A 14,916-nucleotide genomic window follows, 5' to 3' on the forward strand; every position below is an offset into this window, starting at 1 on the left:
TAGTGCTTGACATGGGTTTGGGGGTTTCTCAGGTTTTCTTCAGATGGTCCGTGGTGCAAGGGGAAAAGATCATAGGTCTCGAGGGGTTTATCTGCTAGCTGCTTGAGAAAAAGTTATGTGAGCCTTACATTCTATGCTGTAAGATGCCTTGTTTGTCATAATTTAACGAAATTGAACACTGATGTTTAGTCCAGTTCACCAGCCCTCTTTTCTTCCTGTTGCTCCACATTCCCCCGGCTAACCACTGCGGTCAGTGGCAGGGGGTATCTCCCAGTTTGAAAAACACCAAGTGATAATCTGGCTGGCCTTCTGTAATACTTAGAATGTTATGGCACAGGTGATAATGTTCCAATTCTGCTCAACAAAGTTTCAAAGAGATTGAGTGCTTTGTCCAAGGTCACATAGCTGGTAAGTGAAGGAACTGGGTTTCACCCCAGGTTTGTTTGATTCCAAAGCATGTGGTTTTGCTCAGCCCTGCCTTTAGAGGTGGAAACTCAGATTAGCCTTTTATTGAGCTCTGTTTTACACACTTGGATAATAGAATGCAAATGTCCTTCTTGAGTTTCTCCTAGTTTGGGTCCTTATTGATTGATGGTTTTGTCTCTGTTTCCAGCCAAAGCACCAGACAAACCTATTCAGGTGGTTTATGTGCCCTCACATCTGTTTCATATGCTATTTGAGTTGTTCAAGGTAAGTGGAATTTTGAAAACATGGAAAGAAGTCTTCACTTTAAATTACTTTGATTCAGGACATAATGGATTCATTAGATTAGCATAAGAAAAAGGTTTTTGCATAACCATTATAAAAAATTCTATTTCTGATATCCTGTGGGTTTTGTAATTTGTACACTGTGAGATAAAAAATTGCTGTGTACAGTATAGTTTTCATGAATATTAGTACATATTGATTTTGAAGCTTAATTGCACTTTAGTCATTTTATGTAAAATCCATACAATTTTTATCTTTAGTTATGAGATTAGAGATGCTTTTTCATTTCCAAACCTGGCAAAGGCTTTATTGGTGGTAGCCAGATCAAAATAAAAACATATTTGTACATATTTATGCTTCTGAACATTAACCACACTGGTACATTAGTAGTTGTTCCAGTCCTGAGAGATCCTGCAACCCTTTTATATATTTGTATCAATTCAGAAGATCTAAGAGAGGCAGAAGAGAAAGATTTAGATGAGCTGGACCAAAAGAACCAACCCCCACCCCAAATTCTTTAGACTCTGCAACTTAAGCTGTTGCTTTTGTTAACCAGTAGCTAATGACATTTACAGTAGCAGTATTACAGGCACAAGGCATTTGAGCTAAAATTTCATTTCTTCCAGTGTGTGAAACACTAAATTGAACACCTGAAAAATCAGTTATGCTGATTTGCTTCCAAAGATTAGAATGTTACTGATGTAACACTTTAAGGTTGAGATGGGCATTCAATTGTGAACTTTCTCTTCAGCAGCTGTGGCTTTTTCAGAATTTCTTTTTAACCGATATTTCTTCTGTGTTTTTCAGCCAAATGATTAATTTTTGTGGGAAGCATGCATCTTTTCAGTTTTTCTGCCTTCTTTAGAGAAAAGGTGCTCTATAAATGCAGACTGATAAATAGGATTTAAAGTGCACAAATCAGCCTCTGCATAGCCTCATTACATGTGATAAAAACATTCCTCTGGGTTGAGTTGAATAATTTAAATACCCTAAAGCAAAAAAAAAAGAAGAAGGAAAGAAAAATAAATATTTAGCATGTTGGATGAGGCTAAGACTAGGTGAAAAACAAAGTGTCAGGAAATTTTTCCTTGATTTGAACACGTGTTTAGCTAAGCTCTTTAGAGGGAAAAATGCCATATCAATCCGACTAATATTTGCCCCAAAAAAGGATTGTTGGGTATAAGTCGTCTTGCATTTCTTTCTCTTTAAAAATTGTGGTTTGTGATTCGGCAGTTTGATTGACAAAGAGATCGTATTATTTTAGAACTCAATGAGAGCAACAGTCGAACTCTATCAAGATAAAAAAGAGGCCTACCCTGCTGTTAAAACCCTTGTTACTTTGGGTAAAGAAGACTTATCCATTAAGGTAACTGTCTTATGTGCATGTATACTTTAATTATCAGTTGTGATTTAATAGTATCTAGACATTGAAAACTCAGAGGGAAGAAAATTGACATTTATTGAGTGTCCTATTTGTAAGTTCTATGCTAGATCCTTGGCTTGAGGTACCTTATTTGAACTTCATTAGAACCTTGTTATTCAGGGAGTTGAGCAAGACCTCAACACCACGCCTGTCAGATCCTACAATACCATTCAGTCTCCTTTGTTTTACACTGTTTACAGAGGAACCATATGTCACTAGGGGATTCAAAGCCCTTGTACATTTTGGAGTAATCTTCGATGTACTTTATTTAATGAACCCATTACCTCCTACTAAGTATAGATCAACTTATTTGTTTTGACTGTTAACATTTTGTGCACTGCAGATCAGTGACCTAGGTGGTGGTGTCCCACTTCGAAAAATAGATCGTCTTTTTAACTACATGTATTCGACTGCTCCTAGACCCAGCCTGGAGCCTACCAGAGCTGCCCCTTTGGTAAGCGTCTGAAACTGCTACTGAAGGAAAGATCATAAACATGGGAAGGGGCTCAGAGGGAGCTGCCTCTCTCCCCAGATTGTCGCATTAGTGTGGTTGACTTAGAATGTTGCCTGTATTACGGTTTGGAGGAGGGAGAATGTTTTGCCTTGGCTACTTTCTTTGTGAATCCTTTGGACTTGGATTTCCTCTCTGATCTGTGTCCAAGAAACATTCCAAGCTGAGTGCCTCACTCCCAGACACAGAGAAAAAGTACCTCATTGTGGTAAGACTGCTACTGGAGCACCATTTTTCACTTTGTGCTACCCTTGGAAGGGGTGGAAGTTGCCAATGGGTGAGCAAAAGGACAGTACCGAATGCATAGCTGCTGCTTGGTCCTGTGTACTCTGGCATGCACACCACAGAGGCACGAATCACTTAGTGCCTGGGAATCTCCACTGTCAAATTTGTTTATATAATTAAAATGTTACATTATGAAAACATTAAATTTTTATATTAAATAACATTAGCATGAAACATACAGGTGGTGTATGCATTTTCAGAGCCCTTTCTGTCTCACTCTGGAAATAACCTTCAGCCCTATTAAGGCAGTGAGAAAAGCCTCTGGTTGCCATGGTAGCATTTAGATCCTGGTAGGGCCACACTTTCTTCCCCTGCTGAGTGTTTCTAATTGACAAACAACAATTGAACCCTTTGTCATTAAACACAGCAACATATCTATCAGTCTGCAAAATGGTTCAGGGTATATATTAAGTTTCATTTTAAAGTCCTACCTGACTGATAAGCATATAAGATTATATTTTATTTGTAAGAATAAAATCAAAGACTTTGCATCATTTATTTGAGACAGAGTTTGTTAACTCAGCATGTTGGAAACAGGAAATCATTTATATAGGAGTCGAGAAAATTCATGAAAGATCACATTTGAGAGGCATTGTCTTGACTAGGCTCTGGTATACACTGAAATACACATCAAAAGGAAAAAAGGCACTACAAACAAATCTAGAATCTTCCCTAGTTGTTTAAGAGAAATATAGATTGTCTTGTCCAGGTCTTAAAATAGAATCTTGAGGATAGCTATTATGTAATAGGTTTTTTTTTTCTGAATAAACCTGAGGACTTGTAAGAGACCTTTAAAAATTATGAATGCTTATTCCCATTGTATAGGTGAGGAAATGACCTTCCCCAAGGTCACTGAGCTGATTAACCACAGAGCTGTTACTGGCCATGTCTGTGTTCTTTCCAGTGTACTAGGTGGCCTCTCCTTTTGAGAAATGCTTCCGCTACTGGCTCTCCCAGTTAAGAAACTGGCCTGTAATCCTAGTACTTTGGGAGGCCAAGGCGGGCTGATCACTTGAGGTTAGGAGTTTGAGACCAACCTGACCAACATGGTAAAACCCTATCTGTACTAAAAATACACAAAAAAAATTGGGAGCAGTGGCACATGCCTGTAGTCCCAGCTGCTCAGAAGGCTGAGGCACGTGAATAGCTTGAACCCAGGAGGTAGAGGTTGCAGTAAGCCAAGATCACACCACTGCACTGCAGCCTGGGTGACAGAGTGAGATTCTGTCTCAAAAAAAAAAAAAAAAAGAAAAGAAAAAGAAACTGTTCTCAGCTTTAAAGTGGGCACATGAGTATGTACTACTAAAAAACATAATTTCTTCATTGAGCAACTTACGCTTTTACACCTCTGTGCCTTGAAACGTGCATTTCTTTTTCGAGAATATCCACCCAGAGAACTCCTGTTGATCCTCTGACACTCTAGGAAACTTTTCAGGAACCTCAGCAAATTCGAGGTTGAGGTCCAGACCTCTCCTCTGCATTCCTTGGGAGTCTGGGCTTACACTCACAACTACATTGGCCTCGGAGTTGTTGGCTGTTCTGTGCTGGGCATGAGGGCAGGCTTTGGGCCTTGCATGAGCACAGGAGGCAGATTTTCTCATGTCTCTTCCTAGAGTGAGCTGGTTTCTTTGCTGTGGTTACCTGAGTCACTACTATAGATATCTCATCTTCACTATTGGGCATATTCAGCTAGTCCTAAAGCCCTTAAAGGATAGGGTACTTTCTTTCACCCCCTGCCCTTTCAGTTAGACCCTACCTTGAGGGAAGGTATCACGGACAGATGTTAGAAAATGGCAGAAATCAATGTAACTTCATAAAATTGCTGCCCTTACTATCCATAGTACCAGCTTCCATTTATTTAGTTTTACTGTTCCAAGATTTTTTTTTTTTTTTTTTGCCAATCAGTTTGAGCTTATAAGTTTGCTCAGGTTAGCCTTGAACTCATGACCTCGCCTTTGCAAGCGCCACGACCTCCGGCGGGAGCCACTTTGGACCCACTGTGCCAAGATTTTATACTTGTTATATCATTTAATCCTTATAGCAGCTCTGAGGTCAGCTTTGTATTATATGTTCAGATGAAAAAAATGGCCTCAAAGAGGTTGAGTACGCTGCTCAGAGTGACACAGAAAGTGGATTTCAACTTGGGTCTCTCTGAGCCTAAGGCAACTCTGCACATGATTTCCCTGCTTTCCTTCCTTAACCTTGTTCATAAATTTAACCAGAAGTGAGGAAGCTTGGTGTTACAGCACCTCCTTCCCCACCCTGCCCCACTACCACCACAAACAGTATTACATTTGCTTTCAATTCTTACTGTTCTTGTCCATACCTGAGACCTTTTTTTTCCCAACCTAGAACACCTGTTATTGACAATCAGGGTTCCATGATGAAGAGATATAGGATAGTACTGAAAATTTTTTTAATCCCTAAAAATATCTGAACTACAGGCCAGGTGCAGTGGCTCACATCTGTAATCCCAGTACTTTGGGAGGCCAAGGCGGGCAGATCACCTGAGGTCAGGAGTTCAAGACCAGCCTGACCAACATGGAGAAACCCTGTCTCTACTAAAAATACAAAATTAGCTGGGCGTGGTGGCGCATGCCTGTAATCCCAGTTACTCAGGAGGCTGAGGCAGGAGAATTGCTTGAACCTGGGAGGCAGAGGTTGTGGTGAGCCAAGATCACACCATTACACTCCAGCCTGGGCAACAAGAGCAAAACTCCACCTCAAAGGAGAAAAAAAATCTGAACTACAATATACCAAAGTATTCTCGCGTTCCTGGAACCTTAGAAGTTGCTTTTCAGAAAATTGTTTTCCTTTCCATGTTTTCATCTTGTTACTTTTAGATTTGAACTCAACACTGTGCTGTTAATTTTCATTTCCAAGAGCAAGGAAATCTGATCATGGAACTTTGAAATGATGTGATTTAGTCATCAGGTCACAATCCACTTGATTTGGAATGTGCTTTTTTTTTTTTGGAGATGGAGTCTCATGCTCTCGTCCAGGCTGGAGGTGCAGTGGCGCCATCTCAGCTCGCTGCAACCTCCACCTTCCAGGTTCAAGCCATTCTCCTGCCATAGCCTCCCGAGTAGCTGGTATTATAGGCGTGCACCACCACACCTGGCTAATTTTTGTATTTTTAGTAGAGATGGAGTTTCACCATGTTAGCCAGGCTGGTCACAAATTCCTGACCTTAAGTGATCCGCCTGCCTCAACCACCCAAAGTGCTGGGATTACAGGTATGAGCCACCATGCTCAGCCTTGGAATGTGCCTTTAAAAAATGCTAAAACTTTGCTTTAAAATACTAAAAAAAGCATTGGTCAAAAATCAGAATATTTCTATTATTATGCAAACATATAAGATGTGTTTTTGCAGGATGAAAATAAAGAGATTATTTGCCATAGAAGAGGATATACATCATTGTAAAGGTTGAATCAGTAAATTCTTTGATTTAAATGTGAATCAAGAATTTATTTTAACCCCTGAATGGTCATCATACAAAATGTGTTAGCATTTGTGCCTGTCTCACTATATTAATTTTCTTTTCTCAATAGGCTGGATTTGGTTATGGTTTGCCAATTTCCCGTCTATATGCTAGATATTTTCAAGGAGATCTGAAACTGTATTCCATGGAAGGAGTGGGTACTGATGCTGTCATTTATTTGAAGGTACTGCATTTTATTTGTTAGTATGAGGCATCTTTGCTTTTTAAAGCTGTAAGTTCTAATCACTGATTAAGAATAACACTGTATCATCTCTTAGATTCATCTCAGATTTACTTTAGTTTCTTATGAAAACCATGTTATGCCTCACCCTGGATTCTATGCTCAGGTATAGCAAAATATGAAATGTGGAGGTATAGAAATTAAAATACTGACTTTGGTTGGGTCAGCAGCACATGCCTGTAATCCCAGCACTCAGAGGCCGAGGCAGGCAGATCATCTGAGGTCAGGAGTTCAAGACCAGTCTGGCCAACATGGTGAAACCCTGTGTCTACAAAAAATACAAAGATTAGCTGGTGTGGTGGTGCATGCCTGTAGTTCCAGCTACTCAGGAGGCTGAGGTAGGAGAATCACTTGAACCCAGAAGGCAGAGGTTGCAGTGAGCCGAGATGACACCACTACACTCCAGCCTGGATGACGGAACAAGATTACATCTCAAAAGAGAAAAAAATAAAATGCTGATTTTTAAAATCATAATTTTAAATTGTGTCTTAAAAAAACTACATGTCTATTGAAAGGTCTGATCTAAAAGGAGGCAGATTTTCATAAACTGAAGTATTTTAGTATTTTGTTTTAAAAACTCACTTGCTTTCCCAAAGTTACAAGAATTCATTAATCATAATATGGTTATATAAAAGGTTCATCTAATAACAAACTTCTCTGTAACACAGTTTTTCTCATTCATTAGTGGTAATTGGACTTTTATTTCTAAACTCTTGAATATTTGTAACGTTTTTTGAATAGGTAATAAAGGCACATAATAAAAATTTTAAAGCTACAGAAGGAAAACTGAAGTTTGTTCCCCCACTGGCCCTAAACCGCCAGTTCTCTTCAGCAGAGATCACTACAGGTCTCATTGTCTTAGGGATCCTCCTCCTAGAGTTGATTCTACATTTATAAATATGGGAAAAACAGAATTTTTCCCACATAAATGAAATTTCAGCACCTTCCTATTTTTTTTTTTTTTTTTTTTTACTTTCCGATCTGTGTTGGAGATCTTTCTAGATCAGTTTATGTAGAACTGGCTCATTCTTTTAAATGGTACAATAGCATGCTACTGCAGGTCGAGCATTCCTAACCCAGGAATCTGCAATCCAAAATACTTGAAAATCTGGAACTTTTTGAGCACTGACATGCTTGCTCAGACATCAAGCTCAAAGGAAATGCTTATTGGAGCACTCCAGATTCCAGATTTTCAGATTAGAGATGCTTAACAGGTAAGCACAATGCCAATATTCAAAAATCTGGGAAAAAAAAAAACTACTTCTGGTCCCAAGCATTTTTTTTTTTTTTTTTTTTTGAGATGGAGTCTCTTGTCTCCCTCTGTGCCATCTCGGCTCAGGCTGCAGTAGTGCCATCTCGGCTCACTGTAAACTCCACCTTCCGGGTTCAAGCCATACTCCTACCTGAGACTTCCAAGTAGCTGGGATTACAGGTGCCCACCACCACGCCCAGCTAATTTTTTGTATATTTTAGTAGAGACAGAGTTTCATCATGTTGGCCAGACTGGTCTCGAACTTCTGACCTCAGGTGATCTGTCCAACTCTGCCTCCCAAAGTGCTGGGATTACAGGCATGAGCCACCATGCCCCTGCCTATCCCCAAGCATTTCAAGGGGATACTCAACCTGTGTATGTGATACCAGAATTTAACCAGTTACTGAGAGTATTTATTTTAGATGCCCATGCATCTAAGTGATGTGATATTTGATACCACTTGATGGTGTGTGTTTATAAACCTGGGATGCATGAGACTTTATTTCTTCCTGAGCCCTTTGTGAGACCAATCACCAAGTATAGTCAAAACAGTTGAGCATCTCAAAGCAGTATGAACTGAATTAAAATGTGTTTTGTTCTGGTCATGTGTATTTTGGTTTTGATTTTGAATGAGCAAATGTTTTTATTCCTTTAAAAAAGCTTTAATGTTTTCCTGGCCAGTCTAAGAAATTACTAAGATGTAATTTTAATATCATTTCAAAAATATGTATTAAGGTATCTGATATTTTAAATAATAAAATTTGGGTTACTATTTCACATGAGAAAAATGACACTGTGGACCTTTGGTGTATATTTTTATTTCTCTGGTAGGCTCTTTCAAGTGAGTCATTTGAGAGACTTCCAGTTTTTAATAAGTCTGCATGGCGCCATTACAAGACCACTCCTGAAGCTGACGATTGGAGCAATCCCAGCAGTGAACCCAGGGATGCTTCAAAATACAAAGCAAAACAGTAATGTACCATCTTGATTTCTATTACAAAGTATCTGATTTGCCTGAATGAAGGTGTTCCACTTACTGTTCCAGGAATTCTGGCACTATAGAGATATTTACAGCAGCGAGCAGGGGTTTGGCCTGCCATGAATTTAACTTAAAAAGCAATTAAGTTTGCAGTTTGTCATCATAAACATTGTAGGTTGAAACTGAAAAAATAAGTTAAAATGACTGATCAAGATAAAAGGTGATCTATCCATGCAATAGAATATTATTTGGCTTTAAAGAGGAAGGACATTCTGATGTGTGCTACAGCATAGATGAATCTTGAAGTCATTTTGCTAATTGAAATAAGCCAGACGTAAAAGTCCAAATACTATGATTCCACTTATTTGAGGTACCTAGAGTAGTCAAATGCAGAGGCACAAAGTTGAAGGAGGTTGCCAGGGGCTATCAAGGAAGAGGGAATAGGGAGTAATTGTTTCAAGGGTATAGAGTTTCTGGTGGAAAGATGAAAAAAATTCTGGAGATGGATGGTAGTGATGGTTGTACAACAGTGTGAAAGTACTCAATGCCGCTGAACTGTACATGTAACAGTGGTTAAGATGTTAAGTTCTGGGCTGCATGTGGTGGCTGACGCCTGTAATCCCAGCACTTTGGGAGGGTGAGGTGGGATGATCTCTTGAAGCCAGGAGTTTGAGACCAGCCTAGGCAACATAGTGAGAGACCCCGTCTCTACAAAAAATTTAAAAAGGTAAAATTATCTGGGTGTGGTGGTATGTGTCTGTAGTCCTAGCTACTTAGGAGGACCACAGACACACACCACCCAAAGTGCTGGGATTACAGGCCTCAGCAGGAGGATCACTTGAGCACAGGACTTCCAGGCTGTAGTGAGCTATGATTCACACCACTGCACACCACCCTGGGGGACAGAGCAAGACTGTGTCTCAGAAAAGAAAAAGATGGTAAGTTCTGTTATGTATAGCTTAGCACAATAAAAAATTTAAACATTGTAAAGGAAAAATTATAATTAGCAGAACAAGTTTTATTGTTTTATGGCCATAAGGAAAACAATCTGTGGTTTTCTTCTGATTATCTACCCTTAAGCTTCAACTCTACCAGCAACAGTAAGGGTTCTGCTTTGTTTAACTTAAGATAATCATGTATTAACAGAAAAGCAATATATGTGCATTGTAAAAAGTAAGAAAACATTGACCGGGTGCAGTGGTTCATGCCTGTAATCCCAGCACTTTGGGAGGCTGAGGCAGGCGGATCACCTGAGGTCAGGAGTTTGAGACCAGCCTAGCCAGTATGGTGAAACTGTCTCTACTAAAAATACAAAAAATAGCCAGGCATTGTGGCACACACCTGTAATCCCAGCTACTTGGGAAGCTGAGGCAGGAGAATCGCTTGAACCCGGGAGGTGGAGGTTGCCGTGAGCCAAGAGAGTACATTGCACTCCAGCCCGGGTGATTGAGCTAGACTCGATCTCAAAAAAAAAAGAAAAGAAAAGAAAAAGGAAAATATAAATAAGCCAAAAAAAGAAAGGAGAAACCTCTGTGTTCCCAAAACCCAGAGATTACCACTGCTATAGTTCTGTGTATGTTCTTCCAGATATTTTGCTATTTGTGTATATATATATTTTTTTGCAAATGAGATTACACTATTCATACCGTTTTCCAACCTGCTTTTGTTTCATTTAGCCATCCCATCTTTCCATGTCAATAATCTTTCATCTCATTAAAATTCACCTGATTTGTCTAAACTGAGATCTATTCCAGGACCATATAACACATCTGGGTAGTTTCAAGTTGTTGTTTTCTTTTAATTTAAAAAATTTTTTGTGGGTACACGAGATGTTGTGATACAGGCATGCAATGTGAAATAAGCACATCACAGAGAATGGGGTAGCCATCCCCTCAAGCATTTGTGCTTTGAGTTACAAATAATCTAATCCAGTTATATTCTTTAAGTTATTTTAAAATACGCAATTAAGTTATTGTTGACTGTAGCCCCCTGTTGTGCTATCAAATAGTAGGTCTTTTTCATTCTTTTCTATTTTTTGTTGTTTGTGTTTTTGAGACAGTGTCTTGCTCTGTTGCCCAGGCTGGAATGCAATGGTGTGATCTCGGCCCACTGCAACCTCTGCCTCCCAGGTTAAAGTGGTTCTCCTGCATCAGCTTCCAAGGTGGCTAGGATTACAGGTGCCCCCCACTATGCCCAGCGATTTTTTTTTCATATTTTTAGTAGAGATGAGGTTTCACCATGTTGACCAGGCTGGTCTCAAACTCCTGATCTCATGATCTGCCCACCTCGGCCTCCCAAAGTGCTGGGATTACAGGCATGAGCCACTGTGCCCAGCACTTTCTATTTTTTTGTACCCATTAACGATTCCTACTTCCCCCCAACCCTCCCACAATCCTTCCCAGCCTCTGGTAACCATCCTTCTACTCTCTGTGACCATGACTTCAATTGTTTTGAATTTTAGATTCCACAAATAAGTGAGAACATCTGAGTTTGTGTTTCTGTGTCCGGCTTATTTTGCTTAGCATAATGACTTCTAGTTCTCTCCAAGTTGTTGCAAATGACTGGATTTCATTCTTTTTTACGGCTGAATAGTACTCCATTGTGTGTGTGTGTACTACATTTTTTTATCCATTCATCTGTTCATGGATACTTAGGGTGCATTTTGTTTTGTTGAGAGACCATGCCAGTTGTCCTGAAAAGGTGCCCTGCCTTGATTTGTTTACTTTCTTCTTTGAAATGTCATTTAGCTTGTTCCCCATTCCCTGTATTTCCTATAAATTGGAAGTTGATTAAAAGCTAATGGAGGCTGGGTATGGTGGCTCATGCCTGTAATCCCAGCATTTTGGGAGGCCGAGGTGGACAGATCACTTGAGGTCAGGAGTTAGAGACCAGCCTGGACAAATGGTGAAACCCTATCTTTACTAAAAATATAAAAATTAGCCAGGCATGGTAGCACATGCCTGTAATCCCAGCTACTCGGCTGGCTGAGGAATGAGAATCACTTGAAGCCAGAAGGCAGAGGTTGCAGTGAGCCAAGATTGTGCCACTACACTCCAGCCTGAGCAACAGTGAGACTCTTATCTTTAAAAAAAGAAAGAAAGAAAGCTAATGGAGCGTTTTTTGCTAAATCCATAAGCCCTGTTGCAGAACTACACTATGAGACCCATGACATTTCATTGACCCACCATTAGTGATGTGAGCATATTTTAGGTGATAGCTGTGTGATCCCTTTGAGTTATACTTATTTTTCCCCTCTTCACTAGAAAATAATCTGTGTGGTGTTATTTTGGCACTATGCAAATGTATACTTACCCATCAGCTGTTCACGTAATGGTTTTTACTCCAGTTGATCATTTTGACCTGTGTTAAAATTAACACAATAATTTTATTTGTATTTATAAAAGGATGTTGTTTTTTAAAAAAAAAATCATTCCTATGTCAATTATTCGCTGATATTCCCCTATAAAGTAATGCTCTTCCTTATCAAATAAGGCCATTTAGATATTTTGAAGTAGAGTTCCTCTGGTAAGTGTTTAACTCTTTCCTTTTAAATTTAAAGGGACAATTAAATTTCCTTCAAGTTACCAACTTTCCAGGTAAGAAATATGTTAAAAAGCCACCTTAAATGGTAACAAATGAGTTTATGGCTTTGTCTTTTTTAGTATTATTATAGATTGTGTTATTTTATTGAAGTATAACATAGTAGTAGTAAAGTGCATACATCTTAAGTTTACAGCTCTTTTTACATGTATATATCCTCCACCCCAAAGACTCCTTTCTATTCAGACACTCTTCCCTCCCTCCTTTACCATGTAATTACTTTTCTAACTCTGTCACCATAGGCTCTCTTCTTGAACTTAAAAGGAACACATTGTCTATACCCTTTCGTCTGGCTTTGTGTGAGATTCATCCATGTTATTGCATGTAATAGTCATTTTCCTTTTTGATGCTTAATTGACATACCTTTGGCCAATGACAGCTATTTCCAGCTGGATCCTTTGTCTTCTATTGCCAAAAACTCAGTAATCTTTGAAAACTTTCTTGCCCGAGATGATATCTTAGATTCATCTTATACCTTCTGTGCCTGTGTCCTGGAATCAACTATTTCCCTCAAGGAGACCTGTTTCTTTTTTTTCCTTTTTTTTTTTTTGAGACAGAGTCTCACTCTGTCACCCAGGCTGGAGTGCAGTGCACAATCTCAGCTTACTGCAGCTTCCACCTCATGGGTTCAAATGATTCTAGTGTCTCAGCCTCCCAAGTAACTGGGACTACAGGCACAAGCCACCACACCCAGCTATGTGTGTGTGTGTGGTTTTTTTTTTTTTTTTGTATTTTTGGTAGAAATGGGGTTTCACCATGTTGGCCAGGCTAGTCTCAAAGTCCTGACCTCAGGTAATCTGCCTGCCTCAGCCTCCCAAAGTGCTGGGATTACAGGCATAAGCCACCTTACCCAGCTCTGTTTCTTTTTAATCAGTATTGGAGACCCTAATCTGGGAATTGAGAATGCCTATTGTACCTTTTCTAGGCCCTTTTCCTGGACAGACAGAACTATAAAATATAGCTATATTTAAAATATATTTTAAATTATAAGTTCACATTGATATTTTATTCTATTTTAACATTGTAATGTTTCTTCCCAATATATTTTAATTGTATATATTTCTCAATTTTAACATCTTTAACATAATGCAACAGAAAGAGATTTGTACGCAAATACAGTTTATATAGCTTTGCAATATTGTACCATTTAGTAGCATTGGTCTTCTCTGACAGGTGTTATAAATGATATCCACATGGATATTTATTTTTTTCTATGGAAGTATCATGGTGGACTCCTACACAATGTTGCTGGACTGGCTACTTATCTCAAATGATGAAGTTTAGAAAAGTTTTGTTTATGTGCACAAACATACATACTGTCACCATTCTCGGCCAAGTTTAAGCTAAATCTGCTTGAAATACCTGGATCATATCAATTTCTGTTGATTCTATTTTCAGTCTGTATGTAAGTCAAATAGAATGTTGAGCATCATTGTGACCAGTTGATTCAAACTGCTCAAACTATTGCTTTTTCATATTTGAGTAATTTGAGTAGTGCTGAAGCCATCTTTAGAAAAAGGTTTGGTTGTAAAAAGGTGGCTATAATTGAATATTATGTTAAAGGCAATTTTAAAACTAAGTAGTTCAGGTTGTATGCTAATTAAGTATTCATCTTCTAATATATTATTAGATGAACAAATTTAAGCAGAAAACAGTTGTTAAAATTTTAAAATGCTTACTTAACCTGACAATTAAAATTGTTTTACTATACAAATAATTGGTAGAGATTTGGGAAAAGAATTTAGTAAATATATGTATATATATAAAAAAAAAACAAAAAAAATATAGAGAATTTAGTAAGTATAGTAAATCACTTGGTATTTATACATGAGAAATTCTAAGAAAATTTATTTTCAGAACAGTTTCTAAGTAAGAGTTTTATTGAGATTAATTCACACAACATAAAATTCACCCTTCACAAATATACAATCTGGCCAGGCACAGTGGCTCACGCCTGTAATCCCAGCACTTTGGGAGGCCACGGCAGGTGGATCACTTGAGGTTAGAAGTTTGAGACCAGCCTGGACAACATGGCAAAACCCCGTCTCTATTAAAAATACAAAAATTAGCTGAGTGGTGGTGGTGGGCACGTGTAATCCCAGCTACTAAGGAGTCTGAGGCAGAAGAATCGCTTGAACCCAGGAGGCCAAGGCGGCAGTGAACCAAGATCATGCCACTGCACTCCAGCCTGAGTGACAGAGTGAGACTTCATCTCAACGATACATACATACATTACATACATACATACATACATGTATACAATTCCATGTTTTTTAGCATATTCACAGAGTTGTGCAGCCCTTCCTGCTATCTACCTTTAGCCTGTTTTCATCACCCCAAAGAGGAATCTCATACTTTTTAGCAGTCACTCCCTATTTCTAACCAGAGTTTTCACTGAGAGTAAAGAACTGTTTTAAAGTGTACATAAGTAATTA

General features: G+C 38.8%; 1 protein-coding gene across 2 annotated transcripts in view; it reads left to right on the forward strand.

Annotated features, from left to right (window-relative positions):
• Nucleotides 1-14,916, forward strand: part of PDK3 (pyruvate dehydrogenase kinase 3) — a 93,778-nt gene that overhangs the window by 67,498 nt on the left and 11,364 nt on the right. The window contains exons 7-12 of one of the 2 annotated variants that reach the window (XM_008989087.4): nucleotides 614-690; nucleotides 1,973-2,074; nucleotides 2,475-2,585; nucleotides 6,480-6,593; nucleotides 8,734-8,873; nucleotides 12,441-12,477. In XM_008989087.4, the coding sequence (XP_008987335.1) occupies nucleotides 614-690; nucleotides 1,973-2,074; nucleotides 2,475-2,585; nucleotides 6,480-6,593; nucleotides 8,734-8,873; nucleotides 12,441-12,450 (554 nt within the window). In that variant the 3' untranslated portion in view covers nucleotides 12,451-12,477. The remainder of the gene's footprint in view (nucleotides 1-613; nucleotides 691-1,972; nucleotides 2,075-2,474; nucleotides 2,586-6,479; nucleotides 6,594-8,733; nucleotides 8,874-12,440; nucleotides 12,478-14,916) is intronic. The other variant, XM_002762733.6, reaches the window with a different exon arrangement.

The sequence above is a fragment of the Callithrix jacchus genome, chromosome X (assembly GCF_049354715.1).
Source record: "Callithrix jacchus isolate 240 chromosome X, calJac240_pri, whole genome shotgun sequence".
Taxonomy (NCBI): Eukaryota; Metazoa; Chordata; class Mammalia; order Primates; family Cebidae; genus Callithrix; species Callithrix jacchus.